At 47.9% G+C, this 22,069-nt stretch overlaps 1 protein-coding gene across 5 annotated transcripts in view; it reads right to left on the bottom strand.

Moving 5' to 3' along the window:
* The window catches only part of LOC140387852 (uncharacterized), a 180,924-nt gene that overhangs the window by 104,728 nt on the left and 54,127 nt on the right, over window positions 1-22,069 (bottom strand). For all 5 annotated transcript variants that reach the window (XM_072471096.1, XM_072471098.1, XM_072471097.1 and 2 more), the window contains exons 2-5: window positions 16,000-16,148; window positions 12,626-12,721; window positions 11,901-11,973; window positions 1,815-1,906 (exon numbers count right to left, since the gene is read on the bottom strand). In XM_072471096.1, coding sequence (XP_072327197.1) covers window positions 1,815-1,906; window positions 11,901-11,973; window positions 12,626-12,721; window positions 16,000-16,148 — 410 coding nt within the window. The remainder of the gene's footprint in view (window positions 1-1,814; window positions 1,907-11,900; window positions 11,974-12,625; window positions 12,722-15,999; window positions 16,149-22,069) is intronic.

Genomic DNA, 22,069 nt, shown 5'->3' with positions numbered 1-22,069 from the left:
CACTGGGACGACTCTCAAATAAGGACCACGTGGAGAAGGAAAATAAAAGGTCATTTTTAATATGCACAATCCTTCCAACTGAACCTACAGAATTATACAATCACGCATTCATTACTTGTGCAAGGGGACTGAATACGCAGAGGTAGAATCAGAGTGAATCCCGTCAAATTTCACTCTAACATCCAGCCAACCAGGCAGCAAATACCATGATAGTGGGTATTTTAACAAATGGTATTTTATGCTCGTAGCCAAAGGCTGAAATTCAGTGTCATTTGCATCACAATATTCATACATGGTCTGGCTTATATCACATTTTTCAGCCTTCTCCTCTGGCTAGTTGAGTTCAACAGGTGGCAGTGTTCCATTAAAGTAACCTGCCTTGATTTATACAGCAGCTGTGAATTATGAATTATGACGTGTTTGAAATTGGAAGCATGTGTGATATAAACACAGGATTCGCTCAACATTGCGGAGATGTTTGCCTGCAAGCAGGGAAGAGAGCTTTTTTTTTTAAATTGCATAGTATCTGAGGATCCAATTCCGATGGATCCTGTGTGGATTACCGTGAATGATCACAAAGAACAAAGAAAAGTACAGCACAGGAACAGGCCCTTCGGCCCTCCAAGCCTGTGCCGACCATGCTGCCCGTCTAAACTAAAATCTTCTGCACTTCCGGAGTCCGTATCCCTCTATTCCCATCCTATTCATGTATTTGTCAAGATGCCCCTTAAACGTCACCATCGTCCCTGCTTCCACCACCTCCTCCAGCAGCGAATTCCAGACACCCACTACCTCTGTCTAAAAAAAACTTGCCTCGTACATCTCCTCTAAACCTTGCCCCTCGCACCTTAAACCTATGCCCCCTAGTAATTGACCCCTCTACCCTGGGAAAAAGTCTCTGGCTATCCACTCTGTCTATACCCCTCATAATTCTGTAGAACTCTATCAGGTCGCCCCTCAACCTTCTTCGTTCCAGTGAGAACAAACAGAGTTTATTCAACCTCTCCTCATAGCTAATGCCCTCCATACCAGGCAACTTCCTGGTAAATCTCTTCTGCACCCTCTCTAAAGCCTCCACATCCTTCTGGCAGTGTGGCGACCATAATTGAACACTATACTCCAAGTGTGGCCTAACTACGGTTCGATACAGCTGCAACATGACTTGCCAATTTTTATACTCAATGCCCCGGCCAATGAAGGCAAACATGCCATCTGTCTTCTTGACTACCTTCTCCACCTGTTTTGCCCCTTTCAGTGACCTGTGGACCTGTACACCTAGATCTCTCTGACTGTCAATACCATTCACAGAAAAAGTAAAATCAAAATGTCTCCGTTGTAACAGCTGTGATTACAGGGACAATTCTAACTTGGCAAAATTCGATCCCATTGTTCATCGAGAAGTATGTAGCTTTTCAGAGAAGTGTCTGTTCCCACATAAAGGCAATTTCCTGGAGGGCAAAGTCTAAGGAATGAAAGGCAGCTGGCAGACCCTAAGCCAGGAATATAACACATCCTTTTATGCCAGTAGATGAAACAGAAGTATAACTTTCTGAAATTTCTAACGCTGTGCATGATATCTGAGCTGCATTATCTGGTCCCTCGAGCTACAACCGGTGCTGTGGATGTTTCGAGATTTCGTGGCATCGCTGCCAAGATCCAAAACCAGTTTTATTTTGTGCGACAGGAAGGAGCGAGTGGGAGAAAAGAAAGAACAAATGTTTAAATTAGATCAGGCTGGGGAACTTCAAAGAGACAACGCTTCTCAGCCAACATGAACATAACTGGCTAGAACACGATCGCAATGCTTTCCTTACCTTAATTATTTTTAAAATGAGAATACAGCCACACTTCCCATGGTACCACGGTGTGGGTTGAAGGAAGTCCGAATATTTACAAAGATACACTCCTGTTGGACAAGAAGAAATGGTCAAGATGCACGAGCGCTGCAGTAAACATCCAAAACCTAAAATGTTTTACTAAAGTGAATGTTTTAGTTCCTATGGCCTTGAAATTACTCTTTTCAATATTGTAATACAGGGATCGAGGGGACAGGAATATAAACTGCACAAGAATGGGAATAAACTACATGTTAGAATGTTCTCCTTCTCCCAGAAAACAGAGCCTCTGGAATATGCTGCCTGTTGACACTTTGCGTTACCACCAAGAGAGACTGTTTGGGCAGAGATCACACAGAAGGTGTCTTTTTAAAATAAATTTAGAGTACCCAATTTTTTTTTTTCCTATCAAGGGACAATTTAGCGTGGCCAATCCACCTACCTTGCACGTCTTCTTAGGTTATGGGGGTGATGCCCCGCAGACACAGGGAGAGAATGTGCCAACTCCACACAGACAGTGACCCGGGGCCAGGATGGAGCCTGGGTCCTTGGCGCCGTGAGGCAGCAGTGCTAACCACTGTGCCACCCGACACAGAATGTGGTTTTGTAGCTGTCGCGTGGAGCTAGATTTTGAGCCCAGCGGAGATCATGAATGGAGGCGGGCGGAGTCCTAGAGGTTTGCACCACTGGCCATGTGCCCGTACCTTGGCTCCATTCAACCCTGGGCCATTTTCTGAAGGGAGGGGGGGGGGCTCTGGCACATCACTGTGTGTGTGTGTGTGTGTGTGTGTGTGTGTGTATGTGTGTGTGTGTGTGGTGCGTGCATGAGAGTGTGGTGTGGTGTGTGTTTGGGTGTGCGGGTGTGGTGTGTGTTTGTGTGTGTGGGTGTGCGGTGTGTGTGCGGGTGTGCGATGTGCATGTGTGCGGTGTACGCGTGTGTGGGGGGGGGTGCGGTGTGTGTGGGTGTGCGGTGGGTATGTGTGTGGGGTGGTGTGTGTGTGTAGGGGGGGTGCGCACACGCATGGGGGTGGGGTTTGTGCACGCACGCGCATGGGGTTGGGGCGTGTGTGTGTGTGTGTGGGGGGGGGGGGGGGGGGGGGTAACCCCGCTCTCTCCGCCCTGTCTCCAGTGGTGACACTCTTTGAGAGTCCAATCGTCATCTTTAATTGGACAGTGGGGCCAGTCTCTGGCTATTGGTTGGCCAGTCCGGGGAAAATCCCACCAAGTGGTCGTTTCCCACTCAGCACAGGCTACTTGACCCCCTTTGAGCCAGAGGAGGGCATTCAGAAGCCTGCATCAACAAAAACACACAGTCCATGGTTCATGCGATCTCCAGCACTGGTTTCATTCCTCTGAGCGAGTGGAGAGACATTTTTCCTGGATCTCTTTCTTTCACTTATTGGCCCTAGGTTTTTCCTCCGTCTCTACCAGGATCTGATACTCTAGCCAACAAGAGTATATGGTGGGTTTGATGGGCGAGCTGATCTTTTTCTACCTGTCAGGTTTGGTATGCTTGTCCAGACACAAGTACCTGCTTCTGTTGCTGATAATTTACTACCCAAGAGTCATAGGGTGCGATCTAACGGCCGCGTCCCATCGGAATCGGAGTGCGATGCAGCCAGTAGGTGCCGGGAGCGGACTCCCCTGGACTTGCCGACAACCGCTGCACCTCTGGGACCCACCCAGTCTCGCAGGGCTAAGTGAGTTTAATAACTCACTTAACCGCGCTGACGCCGAATCTAACCGCCTGCCGGCATCTCCCAGCTTCCCCGGGCAGACCCCAGCCAGGAGCTGATTAGTACCAGGCGGAATGGCAACTAGGGGGAGGGAGGGGGTATCCCAGGCCTTTGAAGCCCCCTTGGTGGTCAGGGACAGGATAGAATGGCACTCTGGCTCTCTCCCAGCACCTGGGCACCTTGCCACTGACATCCTGGCACTGCCAAGGGTCAGAGCCTGAGGAGGCCATGCCCTTGAAGGGAGGGATGAGGAGGGGTATGAAGGATGGGGGTTGAAGGCCAGGTATGAAGGAGCCTCTGGAAGGTTTGGGGGGGGTACTGAAAGGGTGGGGTTGTACGGGAAGGCCTGAAATGGGGAGGCCCTCAGCAGCCCGGTAGTGGGGGGGGGGGGGGGGGGGGGGGGATTTCCCATGGATAGGGAGTCTGGGGACCCACAAGCTCACTTAGAGATCAGGAGAGATCAATAATAGATATAGGACAGAGGTCAGAGGTAGGTTCTTTACGCAAAGAGTAGCGAGGCCGTGGAATGCCCTACCTGCTACAGTAGTGAACTCGCCAACATTGAGGGCATTTAAAAGTTTATTGGATAAACATATGGATGATAATGGCATAGTGTAGGTTAGATGGCTTTTGTTTCGGTGCAACATCGTGGGCCGAAGGGCCTGTACTGCGCTGTATTGTTCTATGTTCTATGTTCTATGACACCCTTTCAATGCGGTAGCCCGATCTCCGAGGAGCCGTTGGGGCAGCGTGTTCAGCTCCCCAGGAAAGAAAACAATTCTAAGTTGGGCGAGCACAGAGAGAAACTCCCCAGGACCCCAAAAAAGTGACTAAGTGTGTTTAGAGAGCGGTGGGGAACTGGCCGAGAGAGTCGAGGAGAAACTCCCAGCCAAACCCGCCTGAAATTACACTAATGAAACGTTCCCGTTAGATCGCATCCAAAGTTTTACAGCATTGAAAGAGGCTATTCGGCCCATCGTGTCTTGCCAGCCAGAGAGCACTTATCAATTCTAATCCCATTTTCCAACACTCGGTCCGTAGGCCTTCTATGTTATGGTGATTCAAGTGCTTATCTAACTGCTTCTTAAATGTTGGGGGTTCTGCCTCTACACCCTTTCAGGCAGAGTTCCAGATTCCCAACAGCTTCTGGGTGAAAGTATTTTTCCTTAAATCCCCTCTAAATCTCCTGCCCCTTAGCTGAATGCCCCCCCCGGTATTGACCCCTCTACTGAGGCGAAAGGTTTCTTCCGGTCTACCCTATAATTGCCCCTCATACTTTTGTGCACCTCGATCAGGTTCCCCCTCGGCCTTCTCTGCCCCAAGGAAAACAACCCCAACCTAACCAGCCTCTCTTCATTGCTGAAACACTCCAACTCAGGCAACATCCTGGTGAACCTCCTCTGCACCCTCTCTAGTGCAATCACGTCGTTCCTATAGTGTGGTGACCAGAACTTCACACAGTACTCTAGCTGTGGCCTAACCAGTGTTTCATCCATCGTAACCGCCACGCTCTTATATTCTATTGTTATGGGCCAGGGTTTAGAGAACCCCAAAGTGTATCATGAAGTTCACCTGACCCACAACTTTTACTAGATTGTGGTATGGGGAGCACACGGCCCACTCTACAGGTGTGGTACAGCAGAAATGGAAATGTATTTTTTAAAGCAAAACAATGTTTATTCTATGAACTCAAGTTAACCTTTTTAAAACAAACAGTGAGCATCTTAGCAACCATTAATTAAAATACAACCCCTAAAGAATACAACACTAAGTTATGCTTAATAACTTCCCAAACAACATCCAGAAGACCCAAGAAACACCTTTTAACAGAAGCACATTAGGTTTACATTCACTACTGAGAACATTTATAATTCTGAATTCACCAAATGATCAAGAGATAGTCTTTTCATGGCAGAGAGAACAGCAGTACACCTGCTCTGTCTGGCTTCAGCTCCAACACTGAAAACAAAACTAAAACACACCCTGCAGCAAACAGCCTAAAACGAAAGTCAAAAGCCCAGCTCCACTCTGACATCACTGCAGTAATAAACATCCATTTCTTAAAGGTACTCTCACTACAGATACATATATACACACCCATTTATAAACACCCATTTCTTACAGGTACTCTCACATGACACTATGCATCAGCTAATAAAGGCAAATATCCAAAATGCCTTCTTAACCCCTTAGCTACCTATTCTGCTGCCTCGACTAGGGGGATTTTCACAGTAATTTCATTGCAGTATTAATGCAAGCCTCCTTGTGACAATAATAAAGATTATTCTTATTATTGCTGTTTGATTTCCAATGGTTGCTGTATGTGCTGGTTTGTTTACTTCAGCAAATGTAGAGTGTATTAGTGTATCAGAATGACAGGGACTGGGATAGCTTGATCTTGGTTTTGGACAATGCTCGGCACAACATCGAGGGTCGAAGGGCCTGTTCTGTGCTGTACTGTTCTATGTTCAGGGGTCTGTGGACATGCACCTCAAAGTCCCTCTGTATTTCTTAGCGTCAGTTCTCCTAGGCTCATTAATAGGTTTCCCAGCAAATTATTGCATAAATTTATCACTTGAGGGATCAGGGTGTGCAACAGCCAAACTTATTGGGCGGGATTCTGCCACCCAATTCTGGGTTTAAGAATCACCGGGGCGCCGTGTGAATTGCGCCACGCTGCCCTGACCACCGCACGCGATCCCCCCCCCCCCCCCCCCCCCCCCCCCCAGAAACCAGCGCCGTGCGAATACCTCCGGCCCGGATGGGCCGAGCGGCCGGCGAAAAAAATGACAGTCCCGCCGGCGCCGTTCTAACCTGCTCTCGGGCCAGCGGGACCTGGGGCTTCAAGGGCCGGGAGCAGCCTTTTGGGCGGGGGGGGGGGGGGGGGGTTCCCAGCCCAGGTAGGCCCTCCGGAGTGGCCTGGCCCACGATCGGAACCCAACGATCAGCGGGCCGGCCTCTCTGTCGACGGGCCTCCTTTCTTCCGCCGGTGAGCCTGGCTCCATGCGCCATTTTTGTGCGGGTCGGCCTGGGGGAGGACGGCCACCACGCATGCGTGAGTTGGCGCCGGCCCAAACTGCCCCTCCTAGCCCCACGAAGGGAGGAGAATAGGGGTCTGGGAACGGGTGCCGACGCTGGAGTAAAACACTCCAGTTTTTACTCTGGCATCGGCACTTAGGACTCCCGTTGGGCGAATCCCACCTATTATATCCATTCCCATTATTCGGATCACAGAAAATTCCATACCAAGCGAAGGTAAAACAAAACAAATGAGGAGGGTGTGCCTCGGGTATCTATGGAAGGATCATTGCCGAAGACACGGTATTGGTGGAGGGGAGCCATTTATCTTGTTCTTCAAAGCGCTGCAACAACATCAGTTAATAATCTCAATGAAAAGTAACACCACATCAAGTTTACACTTCTGTAAACACAGTTTAAAACTCGGTAATATTAAAATACTGAAATACAGGTGGTATTTGCACTATGTTTATAGTCTCGTTAGAGAGAAGAAGGTTAAGAGGTGACTTAATTGAGGCATACAAGATGATCAGAGAATTGGATAGGGTGGACAGTGAGAGCCTTTTTCCTCGGATGGTGATGTCTAGCACGAGGGGACATAGCTTTAAATTGAGGGGAGGTAGATATAAGACAGATGTCAGAGGTAGGTTCTTTACTCAGAGAGTAGTAAGGGCGTGGAATGCCCTGCCTGCAACAGTAGTGGACTCGCCAACACTAAGGGCATTCAAATGGTCATTGGATAGACATATGGACGATAAGGGAAGAGTGTAGATGGGCTTTAGAGTGGTTGCACATGTCGGCGCAACATCGAGGGCCGAAGGGCCTGTACTGCGCTGTAATGTTCTATGTACATTGTTCTTATTTTGCTGCTGTTACAATGCCAAAAAAACACCTCAATAAAATGTTTATGAAAAAAAGAAATACTGAAATACCTAGTTCCCTTTCAATAGAATCCTTGAGGGGGGGGGGGGGTCCGATTACAACCTTTCCATCAGAAAAGAAAAAACGTGAACTCATTAACAATGTAATCTCACACAAGTACTCTCGTGACATCATTTCAAACCAACTGTTCAGCTGCGGTAAGTAGCAGAACTGAAACTGAGCAGCAATTCATTGAGAGTCCAGCCGTGATTCAGATGAAAGGTACTGGATGTGAAACTAAACTGCCTCCCCAGTTTCTCTTTTTTTTAAAAAAAATTTTGTATTATTCCCCACATTTTCATCAAGTACACAGCAAACAAAAGATCACCAACAATAACAAATACAATATCAATCCCCCAACCAGCATCCCCTTCAACATACAAACCCAAACATCACCCTACATTCCTAATAGAACAAAACAAAAAAGACTAAAGGGGAATCAATGGTCATCCCAGACACAGTGAAGAGTAAAAAATGTATTCAACCACCCCCCTCCAATTCTTGAAAGTGCAAGGTAAACAAAGCCCATGAATTGTAAAACCCGTCCATCCTCCCCCTCCCCCTCAGCTCAAACTTCACCTTCTCGAGCGTCGGAAATTCCAGCAGATCCCCCCCCCCCCGCCAAGCCGAGGCACAGGGAGGAGAAGCTGACCTCCACCCCAACAGGACTCGCCTCCAGGCAATCAGCGAGGCGAAGGTTAAAACATCCGCGCCCAGGCCGGTCCGACACCCCAGAATTGGCTCCTAGGGTCGAAACTCACAGATGTCCCACCTCTGAGACGATCTTAAAAACCTCCCTCCTTTACCCCTCTAGTTTCGGACAGGACCAAAACATGTGAACATGATTTGCGGGGCTCCTCCCACAGCGCTCACACACATCCTCCACCCTTCAAAGAGTCGGCTAATCCTCACCCTCGTGAGGTGCGCCCTGTATACCACCTTCTACTATATCAGCCCCAACCTCGCGCACAAGGTTGAAGCGTTTACCCTCCGGAGCATCTCACACCACAGCCCTTCCTCCATACCCTCCCCCAACTCTACCTCCCACTTTGCTTCAATCCCCTCCAAGGATACCTTGTCCTTCCCCCATCGCCGACACCACACCTTTCTTCATTCCCCCAGTCGTCAATGCTTCCTCCAACAATGTGAAGGCCGGCGCTATCGGAAAGCTCTGAACCTCCTTCTTGGCAAAATCCCCGAGCTGCAGATATTTAAATACTTCCCCCTGAACCATCCACATTTCCCCTCCAGCCTCGCAAAACAACCTCCCAGGAACAGGTCCTTTAATACCCTAACTCCCCTCTCCTGCCATCTCCGAAACCTCCCATCCCACTTCCCTGGCTCAAAAATATGGGCCGGGATTCTCCACCGGCGGGATGCTCCGTTTTGCCGGCGCCCGGGGGGGGTTTCCCGACGGCGTGGGGCTGCCCCACAATGGGAAACCCCATTGACCGGCCGGCGTAACGCAGAATCCCATCGGCGGGTCGGGACCCCCTGCACAGACTCTCCTCCATTCTGATCCATTGGGATCTGTCCCCCCCCCCCCCCCACCCCCTTCAGCATTCACCACCCAGTAATAATACAATACATTGGGTAGGCCCAACCCCCTTGCCTGCCGTCCTCCCTGCAGGAGTACCTTCCTGATCCTGGCCACCTCCCCTCCTCCACATATAAACGAGGTAATCAACTTCTCCACCTCCTTGAAAAACCCCTTTGAAAAACGCCTTTGATAAAACGATGGGCAGGCACTGAAATATAAACAAAAAACACGGCAACACATTCATTTAAAATCGCCTGCACCCGACCTGCCAGCCACAGAGGAAGACCATCCCACCTTGCCATGTCTGCCTTTACCCTCCCCACCAAGCTAGTAATAATGTACCTACGGAGCACCCCCCCAGGTCCCGTGCCACCTGCACCCCCAGATATCTAAAGTGGGCCACTGCCCTACGGAATGGCAGCCCCCCCCCCCCCCAACCAACCCCGGCCGGGGCACCACAAAGTGTTGTGCCTCCCCAGTTTCAACCATTCTGTCTATGGCTGTTCCTTGCCTGTCCATTCTCCCACGTTTGCTGACTCTTGCTCTCAACGACTCTGCACATCAGTAGCTTTGATCAATCTCCTTATGGAGATCTATTCACAAACATGTGTATGTAAAGGAATATTCCGAAGTTGACCCTTATCTCTGAAGGTGTGCCCAATCATGAAGAAATATTCCACAAATCTGACCAGCGCTACTAAGATTGTAGGATTGTCCCATATCTCACTTGCGGGTCAGAGATAATGCTACAACACTGTAGCACCAAATTAATCAACCTATGCTCCTCTGAAACATCAGCCGAAATTCCCCCTAATGCTTCCGTTATTGAACATTATTTAAAAGAACTAATGGCAGCCTGCTGGCTTATTGCCAGCAAATACAGTACTCACTTCCTATGATCCATGTGTATGCATGTTAAGTTTATAACATATTAAAAACTTTCAATGGAATTAATTGTGCTGTCCCCAGCACATTTAGGGAAATGTGCTAAATTTTCTTTTGTTTCCTTGGATCCTCCTTCCCAAAGGAAGTCATCTCAGAGGGAGGAGCTTCCAGTGAAAAAAAGCAAACATTATCAATGAAGGTAGAGGAGAGTTGCCCACCTCCGACAGGGCCAAAGGACAGAGAAGAGGAGGAGCTAAAAGTACAGAGATGCATTTTCAATAGCATGGGACATTTACACTTTGCAATATTTACGGGAATAATCCTAAGAGTTCCTAATGCCACTTTCCCGGGATCTCTCAGTGGAGAAGCTGTGTTACTGAACATTTTACATGCTCAAAAACGGAGCACCCTAAACAAACATCCCATTGGATATGTGATACAAAGCAGTACGCAAGACTGGTTTAAGACATAAAAGCCAATGATTTACTTACAAACTGGCACACCTAGCTGAGGTATGCGCACAGGCGTTTGCAATGCAGCACAAAGCTTAGCGGCAATAGTAAGATTGCAGGAACAAGTTAACAATTAATTACAATTATCGTCCTTGTGCAAAAACCATTGACCACCTGGCTCGCTGGCCCCAAAGGAAGGAAGGAACTTGCACTACAAAATCAATTGGTTAATATGGTATCTGAATAACATGCTTTTTTCCGGCGCTGAGGACCCAGGTTCAATCCCAGCCCTGGGTGACTCTCCGTATGGAGTTTGCACATTCTCCCCGTTGTAGCCGCTTAAAATAGCTAACTCCCGATTAGAATGGCCAAACCCCGATTTAAAATGGCAAACGGAAGAGGCTGATGGGAAAATCAGCCAACAGGACTCAAACAGACAGCTGCAGGCAAAACTGTGTATTCGTCTCTGGGGAGGCCAGACAGAACCGATACCTGCAGCCATCAGCATGACAACACACCAGCCATCTGAATATTAATCAGCAATCCCCGGGAACAATTGATACAAATTAGACACACAAAGCCAACCCAGACTTTTTGGCGCCAGCAGGAGCTGACACAAAGAGAGGTGGATGACCACCCCTCGATCAAGGATTCGCTCCAGCTTTGGAGAATATCGAACCAAGTGATTGGGACCAGGTCCAATCACTTGAAACCAGGTACAGGGTCCGCCCCGAAAGGCGGGAAGCCCCTGGGGACTATAAGAATAGGGGCCACGTTCAAATCGACTCTTCTGCACTCTTCCCCTTCTTCTCCTCTCCGCACCCTTCAAGACCCTTCTGCTGACCCTCTACAACAGCCGCAAGAAACTGCAAGTCTCACTCCAACGCTCGCTACAAGATAGGCACTCCTGACTATCGACCTGTATCAGCTTTGAATCCCGCAGGCTCAGAACCCATACGAAAGGCCATTCGTTTCCCTGACCTGGTGGGCCATTTCCAAAGTTAAGTATTGGCCTGTTAGTTGTAGGAAGTAGCTTAGAAGTAGAATTAATGTATAAGTATTGATTGCTGTATATAATAAATGTGCGTTGATTTAACTCTTACTAAGCGGTGTGTTGGATTATTGATCATTACTCGGACTTGGCGGTATCAGAAAGATACCTGGCGACTGAAGAGCAAAGGTGATAGAACAAGAGTAATTAAACTAAGGCTAAAACGAGCAACACCGTGTCTGCGTGGATTTCACCCCCACAACCCAAAGCTGTGCAGGCTAGGTGGATTGGTTTTGCTAAATTGCCCCTTAATTGGAAAAAATGAATTGGGTGCACTAAACTTTTACAACATGCTTATTTTTCAGCAAGTTCACATTACTGGAATGATCTAACGGAAGCCACTGGCTTCCTGCCAGCGAAAACAGTATTCACTTCCTGCAATGAACAAGCACTACAATCCACCCAACGTGTGTATGTATGTTCGTTTATAAACATATTGAATAGTTTTTTTTTAAATCTTACCCTTCAGTGGATCTCCGAGAGTTGTAATATTACTGCCCCCAACCTTCAATCCGTTTTGACAGACAGCTTTTGCCTGCAACATTAAAGCAAGAGGTATCGGCATAAAGAAAACCCAAATCAAAACTTCATTATAGCAATTAGATCCATACAAACACTATCCCATTCCTTGTGATACATATTCGTCTTCCTCCAAGATCCTGGACTATCCCAATTAATGTCTATATGCTTATAGAAAAATACGACTAGTATTAGGTATGCAGAACTGTGTTAGAGAACTACATTATCACAGTTTGGATGAAATTGAGAAATTCTCAGTATCCCCCGTATGAAGATGTGATACAGATTTGCCTTCAACATGCATCCCCACAAGGGCAGTACCGTGTTGCAATGGTTAGCACTGCTGTCTCACGGCGCCAAGGACCCAGGTTGAATCCTGGCCCCGGGTCACTGTCCATGTGGAGTTTACACATTCATTCCGTGTCTGTGTGGGTTTCAACCCCACAACCCAAAGATGTGCAGGTTAGGTGGATTGGCCATGCTAAATTGCCCCTTAATTGGGAAAAAAAATAATTGCACACTCCAAATGTTTTTTTAAAAACATGCATCCCCTCCCTACCCTCTATATTTTCAAAAGTACACCAAATTGCAATTTAAAAAGAGTCTTTGGTGTAATAAAGCTTCAAAAGATATCTATTTTTCCCCCAAATACCATTTTCTATTTTTACCTGATTTTCTGTTTCAAACGATAAAAAAGCGAAGGATTCAGCAAGCTCCTCTTTATTGCATCCTTTCTCCTGCAGGTCCAACCGGTAACCATTGAACTGCAATTAATAAATAGAATGTTATGCTCTCCTCTTCCAAATGACAAAAAAAAACTTGTGCGAGTAACGGTCTTGGCCCAGATTTTGCATCGGTGGCGAACTAATGGAACTATAGTGTTCATTACACCTACACTTATCCATACAAAAGTATATGTGGTTTCACACTGGACATGTAGTTATAGCTCAGGATCCTCTACAGTGGACCTGAGATCTGTGTGAATACAGCAAACAACGGGACGTCTCTTAAACCAACCAGAATGAAGCCACTGAGTCTAAACCTGGGCATGCAAGTTAAAATACTTAATTTGATACCAAGTCATGTTACTCAACTCCCGACTCACCAAAACTGGACCACTATCCAGAAGGCACAAGTCAGGAGAGTGATGGAATACTCTCCATTTGCCTGGATGTCTGCAGCACCAACACTCAAGAAGCTAGATACCATCCAGGATAAAGCAGCCCGCTTGATTGGCACCCCATCCACCTCCTTCAACCTTCACCTCGTCCACCACCAACGCACAGTGGCAGCCATGTGTACCATCTACAAGATCCACTGCAGCCATTCACCAAGGCTCCTTCTAGACTCATAATCTTTATCACCTGGAAGAACAACGGCAGCAGGGGCAAGTTCCTGCAAGTTCCCCTTCCACGTCACTCACCATCCTGACTTGGAAATATATTATCCTTCCTTCACTGCTGCTGGGTCAAAATCCTGGAACTCCCTTCCGAACAGCACTGTGGATATATATACACCATATGGACTGTAGCAGTTCACCACCAGCTTCGAGGGTAATTAGGGATGGATAATAAACGCTGGCTTTGCCAGTGACATTCATAGCCCAAGAATGAATTTTTTTTTTTTTTTTTTTTTTTTAAAAACACCCACGATTACCTTGTCGATTCTTCCCGTGAGAACTCTAATCCATTCTTCCAGTTTCTTTGTCCCTGTCACAGCACTTCCTCAACCCAAGTGGAACAGTCATTTACTTGTACTTCAATATTCCCTGCTCTCTACGTGCTCTACTCCACATTGGGAGAGCAAATTCAGATCGGTTGACTGCTTTTCAATTGACAAGTAGGACCCCAAGCTGAGAAGTCTCCCATTGTTTTAATTCTCCACTCCATTCCCACTCTGACCTCTCTGGCCTTAGCCTCTTGCACCGATCCAAATAAAACTGAATTTAAGCTCGTGGAACAAACAGCACCTTATCTTCAAATAAGGTACTTCACAGCTTTCTGGATTGAACATGGAGTTAAACAATTCTTTTTTTTAAATAAATTTAGAGTACCCAATTCATTTTTTCCAATTCAGGGGCAATTTAGCGTGGCCAATCCACCTATCCTGCAGATCTTTGGGTTGTGGAGGCGAAACTCACACAAACACGGAGAGAATGTGCAAACTCCACACGGAAAGTGACCCAGAGCTGGGATTCGAACTAGGGACCTCGGCGTGAGGCATCAGTGCTAACCACTGCACCACCGTGCTGCCAGAGTAAAATAATTCTTAATCATATCCTTTGCCCCCACCTTTTCAGTGGCAGCTGTTGGTGGCGATTCTGTTTTTGCCATTTACACCTTCATTTGACATATCTTGCCCCGTTACCTTTTGTCTTTCACTATTCCCCTACTTTCCAGCTAATGTCTCCTGCCTTCCACCCCATCAAAGACCTTGGGCGGGATTCTCCGCGAACCGGCAGGGCGGGCAACTCCGGCGGGAAGGAGTGGCGTGAATCACTCTGCCGTCGGGCTGCCCCAAAGGTACGGAATTCTCCGCACCTTCAGGGGCTAGGCCGGCGCCGGAGTGGTTTGTGCCCTGCCGGCCGGCGCCGAAGGGGTTTGGCACCACGCCAACCGGCGCCGAAGGGCCTCCGCGGCCGGCGCGAGTTGATGCATGCGCGGGAGCGCCAGCGTGTGCTGCCATCATCCCAGCGCATGCGCTGGGGGGGGGGGGGGGGTCATCTCCGCGCCGGCCATCACGGACCAGTACACCAGCCGGCACGGAGGAATAGAGTGCGGATCGGTGGGCCCTGATCGCGGCGCGGCCAGGCCAGGCCACCATGGGGGCACCCCCCCGGGGCCAAATCTCTCTCCCCCCCGGAGGCCGCCCACAGAACCAGGCCTCGCCGGTAAGTACCTGTTGAAACATGCGCCGGCGGGACCCGCCGAAAACAGGCAGCCACTCGGCCCAGAGAATCGCCGGGGGGGGGGGCCGCAGCTAGCGGCCGCCGACCGCCGCTGCGCGATTCCCACCCCTGCCAAATCCCCGGCGCCGAATAATTCGGCAGCCGGCAGGGGGGGGATTCACGCCTGCCCCGGCGATTCTCGGTCCCGTCCCTTGTTTTCTGCAATCCTTTCCTTTCCTTTCCTCGCTTACAAACTGTGCATCTCAAAGTTCTCCTAGTTGTGACACAAGGGTCACGACCTGAAATATTAACTCTTTCTCACTCCATCGATGCTGCCGGGTCAAGTGAACATTTCCAGCATTTCTCGCTTTTTAAATTTCAGATTTTGAGCACCCGCAGTTCGCTGCTTTGGTGGATTTGGAAGCAGCTGTTTTTTGCAGCTACCTTTTTCAAATAGTGATCAATTCATCCACAATTTGCTTTAAAATAAGCACCTGTCACTATATAATTGTGGTTATTGCTCCAGTTTAGTCCATGTGTCCCGGATTTGCGGCAAAGCCTATCCTGTAGGTGCAAATTCTCCATCACAACACACAAAAAAAAAGGTTGAAGCCATTTAGCACTGAGCAGAGGAGAAATGTCGTCACTCAAAGGGTTGTGAATCTTTGCAATTCTCTAGGATGCCCAGTCATTGAGCATATTCATGACGGCACGGTGGTGCAGTGGTTAGCACTGCTGCCTCAATGCGCCGAGGTCCCAGGTTCGATCCTGGCCGCGGGTCACTGGCTGTGTGGAGTTTGCACATTCTCCCCCTGTCTGCGTGGGTCTCACCCCCACAACCCAAAGGTGTGCAGTGTAGGTGGATTGGCCACGCTAAATTGTCCCATAATTGGAAAAAGTTTTTTTTTTAAATTCAAGACTCAGATCGATAAATGTTTGAACATGAACGTAAAGTGGAGTCGAGGGAAATGATCAGCCAGGATCTGATTGAAGGGAGTCGCATGCTCAAGAACCTACTCCCAATGTCCAGCAGACAAGTCTGAAAAGCAGGAAAACTATCAGCAAAACCTAAGTTAGCATTACCACAGTAACGAAAATCATTGTGTCGAAGACAAAATCTCAATGTCGGTCAGATTCTTTGCGTGCTCTCAATACCTGATCTAGAAGTTTTGTACTATTCACTAATGTCACTTGGTTGTACTGAAAGTAACTCCGCGATGAAGAGTCCAGGTATGCCTGCTGCAGGATTGGAAGTATTTCTTGTGTAAACTGACTGGAGGTGGGTGGCACCATATTAAATATTTCTGCAAAATAAAACAGGAAAACATCACCGTCCGGTACAGCAATAAAATTGCAGTTTTAATTCTGAAAAGGGCTAGTTAACCCTCAACAATCATACAAACTCTCAAAGACAGTACAGGTTTTAAAAGTACACGCCCCACACTCAATATCCTCGCGACGGCTTTCTGATATGGTTCATCCAATTTCTCCGAGAAGTCTTGACAAAACTGGAAATTGCCACGAATATCGCAACTCATCTGACAAAAGAACAAAGAACAATACAGCACAGGAACAGGCCCTTCAGCCCTCAAAGCCTGCGCCGATCACGTGTCCTATCTAGACCAAACGCCTGTATCCTTCTATACCCCGTCTGTTCAAGTGCCTATCCAGGTAAGTCTTAAAGGTCGCTAACGTATTTGCCTCAACCACCTCACTTGGCAGCGTACTCCAGGCCACCACCACCCTCTGTGTAAACTTCCCCCGCACATATCCACTGAAACTACCCCCCCTCACCTTGAACTTGTGCCCCCTTGTAATTATCATTTCCGCCCTGGGAAAAATCTTGTAACTGTTCACCCTATCTATACCCCTCATAATTTTATAAACTTCTATCAGGTCGCCCCTCAGCCTCCGTCTCTCTGGTGAGAACAATCCAATTTATTCAATTTCTCCTCATAGCTAATACTCTCCATACCAGGCAACATCCTGGTAAACCTTTTCTGTGCTCTCTGCAAAGCCTCCACGTCCTTCTGGTAGTGTGGAGACCAAAATGGGACACAGTATTCCAAATGTGGCCTAACCAACATTCTATATAACAATATAATTAGTGAACTTTTACACACGCTACCCTGTCCTATGAAGGCAAGCATGCCGTATGCTTTCTTTACCACCATTTCCACCTGTGCTGCCACTTTTAAGGATCGGTGGATCTGCACACCTAAATCCCTGTGTGGCTTTGCTCCGGGTGGTTCTGCCATTTTTTATAGCTCCCACCTGAAATGGATCTCCCGAATTGGATCTACCAAAATGCATCAACTCGCATTTGTCCGGGTTAAATTCCATCTGCCATTTCTCCGCACAATTTTGCAGCCTATCTATATCCCGCTATATTCTCGGACAATCTTCATCACTGTCCACAACTCCTGCAATCTTAGTTTCATCCGCAAACTTGCTAATCAGACCCGCTACATTTTCTTCCAACTCATTTATATATGTTACAAACAGCAGAGGTTCCAGATCCCTGCGGAACACCACTAATTACAGACCTCCATTCGGAAAAACACCTTTCCACTGCTACCCTCTGTCTTCAAGGCAGTTCCGAATCCATCTAGCTAGTTCACCTCTAACCCCATGTGATTTAATCTTTTGCACCAACCTGCCATGAGGGTCCTTGTCAAATGCTTTACTAAAGTCCATGTAGACAACATACACAGCCCTTCCCTCGTCAATCATTTTTGTCACCTCCTCAAAAATTAAATTAGTGAGACATGATTTCCCTCGTACAAAACCATGTTGTCTGTCGCTAATAAGACCATTCACTTCCAAATGTGCATAGATCCTATCTCTGAGAATCTTTACCAACAATTTCACTATCACTAGCGTCAAGTTCAATGGCCTATAATTATCCGGGTTAGCCTTGCTACCCTTCTTAAATAACGGGGCAACATTGGCTATCCTCCAATCCCCTGATATCTCACCTGTGGCCAACGAGGAAACAGAGATTTCTATATGAGGCCCAGAGATTTAATCTCTTGTCTCCCTCAGTAATCTGGGATAGATGCCATCTGGCCCTGGGGATTTATCTACCTTAATGCTTTTTAACACACCTGACACTTCCTCCCCCGTAATAACGACCTGCTCTAAAGTGTTTACACATCCATCTGAGACACCACCAATCAACATGTCCCTCTCCTTTGTGAATACCGATGCAAAATACTCATTAAGGACCTCACCTACTTCCTTTGGTTCTTCACATAATTTCCCTCCTTTGTCCTCGAGTGGACAAACTCTTTCTCTAGCTACCCTCTTGTTCCTAATGTGCATATAAAATGCCTTGGGATTCTCCTTAAACCTGTTTGCTAAGGACATGTGTCCTCCTAACTCCCTGCTTGAGCTTTTTTCTACTTTCCTTGTATTCTTCAAGTGCTTCATCTGTTTTTAGTTGCCCAGTCCTCATATTGCATCCTTTTTCTTTTTGACTAGACTCGCAATTTCCCTGGTCATCCATGGTTCCTGAATGCTGCCTTTCCTTTTCACCGGCACATGCCAGTCCTGCACTTCCATCAACTGCTCCTTAAAAGACTCCCACATGCCAAATGTGGATTTACCCTCAAACAGCCACTCCCAAACAACAGCCTCCAAATCCTGCCTCATCTGGTTGTAGTTAGCCTTATCCCAATTTCACGCCTTAATCCTAGGACAACACTCGTCCTTTTCCATGAGTATTCGTAATTGTGGTCACTGTTCGGCACATGTTCCCCCATTGATGACCTGGCCGGGCTTGTTCCCTAGCACTAGGTCCAATATAGCCTCCTCTCCAGTCGGACTATCCACATATTGTTCCAAAAAACCTTCCTGGACCCACTTAACAAATTCCTCACCAACTGGATCCCTAACCCCCAAGGGATTTCCAGTCAATATGAAGAAAATTAAAGTCTCCCACCACAACAACCCTATTATTTGTACATCTATCCAGAATCTGCTTATATATCTGTTCTTCAACTTCCTGTGGGCTGTTGGAAGTCCTGTAGTACACCCCCATCATAGTGACTGCCCCCTTCCTATTTCTGAGTTCTACCCACAGTGCTAGTTTTTTTTTAAATTTAGGAGTACCCAATTCTCTTTTTCTAATTAAGGGGCAATTTAGCGTGGCCAATCCACCTACCCTGCACATCTTTGGGTTGTGAGGGCGAAACCCACGCAAACACGGGGAGAACGTGCAAACATGGACAGTGACTACAATGCCTTGTTACTTGATTCTTCCAAGGTATCCTCCCTCTGTACAGCTTTAATATGTTCTCTAACCAATATTGCAACTCCCCACCTCTTTTACCTGCCTCGCCTAAAACAGTTATATCCCGGAATATTTAGCTGCCAGTCCTGTCCCATATTTAACCAAGTCTCCATTACCGCATCCATATCCAAGTTACGCGCGCAAATCAAGGCTTTAAGTTCATCTGTCTTACCCGTTATGCTCCGTGCATTGAAGCAAATACACTCCAGACCTCCAGGCCCACTGGGTCCGACCTCCCGCAGCCTACCCTTCCTCTTAGCCAGATGGGCCCTGGTACCATGCTCATCCCCAGTCTCTACACTTGCTGGCTTACTGTTCTGATTCCTCCCCCCCCCCCCCGCCCCGCCACATTGGACCAACTGGTGTTTGACACAAGGTAAGAAGAACAGCATCGAACAAATCCAAATGTTTAAATAAAATCAAACTTTTTTTTAAAAAATATTTTATTGAAAATTTTTGGCCAACCATCACAGTACATTGTGTATCCTTTACACAGTAATATAACAATATAAATAACAATGGCCAGTTTTATAAACAAGAAATAAATAATATATAAACAAAAACAAAACTAAATAGCAACTGCCTTGTCCCAGATAAATATTCTCCAAAAATATGTTTTAACAGTCCAATATACAATTATCTATAACAACAACCTGTACATATTATACTTATATATTAACATCCCTGAGAGTCCTTCTGGTTCCTCCTCCCCCCCCCCGGGTTGCTGCTGCTGCCTTCTTCTTTTCCATTCCCTCTATCTTTCTGTGAGGTATTCGACGAACGGTTGCCACCGCCTGGTGAACCCTTGAGCCGATCCCCTTAGGACGAACTTGATCCGTTCCAGCTTTATAAACCCTGCCATGTCATTTATCCAGGTCTCCACACCCGGGGGCTTGGCTTCCTTCCACATCAACAGTATCCTGCGCCGGGCTACTAGGGACGCAAAGGCCAAAACATCAGCCTCTCTCGCCTCCTGCACTCCCGGCTCTTCTGCAACCCCAAATATAGCCAACCCCCAGCTTGGTTCGACCTGGACCCCCACTACCTTCGAAAGCACCTTTGTCACCCCCACCCAAAACCCCTGTAGTGCCAGACATGACCAGAACATGTGGGTGTGATTCGCTGGGCTTTTCGAGCATCTCGCACACCTATCCTCTACTCCAAAAAATTTGCTAAGCCGTGTTCCAGTCATGTGCGCCCTGTGTAACACCTTAAATTGTATCAGGCTTAGCCTGGCACACGAGGACGATGAGTTTACCCTACTTAGGGCATCAGCCCACAGCCCCTCCTCAATCTCCTCCCCCAGCTCTTCTTCCTATTTCCCTTTCAGCTCGTCTACCATAATCTCCCCCTCGTCTCTCATCTCCCTATATATGTCTGACACCTTACCGTCCCCCACCTATGTCTTTGAGATCACTCTATCCTGCACCTCCTGCGTCGGGAGCTGCGGGAATTCCCTCACCTGTTGCCTCGTAAAAGCCCTCAGTTGCATATACCGGAATGCATTCCCTTGGGGCAACCCATATTTTTCGGTCAGCGCTCCCAGACTTGCAAACGTCCCATCTACAAACAGATCTCTCAATTGTGTTACTCCTGCTCTTTGCCATGTTCCAAATCCCCCATCCATTCTCCCCGGAGCAAACCTATGATTATTTCTTATCGGGGACCACACCGAGGCTCCCGTCTTTCCCCTATGCCGTCTCCATTGCCCCCAAATTTTCAGAGTAGCCACCACCACCGGGCTTGTGGTGTATTTCTTCGGTGAGAACGGCAACGGCGCCGTCACCATGGCTTGTAGGCAAGTCCCCCTACAGGACGCCTTCTCCAATCTCTTCCACGCCGCTCCCTCCTCTTCTCCCATCCACTTACATACCATTGAGATGTTGGCGGCCCAGTAGTACTCACTCAGGCTCGGTAGCGCCAGCCCCCCCCTATCCCTACTACGCTGCAAATATCCCTTCCTCACTCTCGGGGTCTTCCCGGCCCACACAAAACTCATGATACTCTTCTCAATCCTTTTGAAAAAAGCCTTCGTGATCACCACCGGGAGGCACTGAAACAGAAAGAGGAATCTCGGGAGGACCACTATTTTAACCGCGTGTACCCTCCCTGCCAGTGACAGGGATACCATGTCCCATCTCTTGAAGTCCTCCTCCATCTGTTCCACCAACCGCGTTAAGTTTAACCTATGCAGTGTACCCCAATTCTTGGCTATCTGGATCCCCAAGTAGCGAATGTCCCTTGTTACCTTCCTCAGCGGTAAGTCCTCTATTTCTCTGCTCTGCTCCCCTGGATGCACCACAAACAGCTCACTTTTCCCCATGTTCAGCTTATATCCTGAAAATTCTCCAAACTCCCCAAGTATTCGCATTATCTCTGGCATCCCCTCCGCCGGGTCCGCCACATACACCAATAAATCGTCCGCGTAAAGAGATACCCGGTGTTCCTCTCCTCCCCTGAGTACTCCCCTCCACTTCCTGGAACCCCTCAATGCTATTGCCAGGGGCTCAATCGCCAGTGCAAACAATAATGGGGACAGAGGACATCCCTGCCTCGTCCCTCTATGGAGCCGAAAATATGCAGACCCCCGTCCATTCGTGACCACGCTCGCCATCGGGGCCCTATACAGCAGCTGTACCCATCTAATATACTCATCTCCAAAGCCAAATCTCCTCAACACCTCCCACAAATAATCCCACTCCACTCTATCAAATGCTTTCTCGGCATCCATCGCCACCACTATCTCCGCTTCCCCGTCTGGTGGGGGCATCATCATTACCCCTAGCAGCCTCCGTATGTTCGTATTCAGCTGTCTCCCCTTCACGAACCCAGTTTGGTCCTCATGGACTACCCCGGGACACAATCCTCTATCCTCATTGCCATTACCTTGGCCAGAATCTTAGCGTCTACATTTAGGAGGGAAATAGGTCT

This window comes from Scyliorhinus torazame, chromosome 13 (genome assembly GCF_047496885.1).
Source record: "Scyliorhinus torazame isolate Kashiwa2021f chromosome 13, sScyTor2.1, whole genome shotgun sequence".
NCBI lineage: Eukaryota > Metazoa > Chordata > Chondrichthyes > Carcharhiniformes > Scyliorhinidae > Scyliorhinus > Scyliorhinus torazame.
This window is presented reverse-complemented; position numbering and strand designations above follow the sequence as displayed.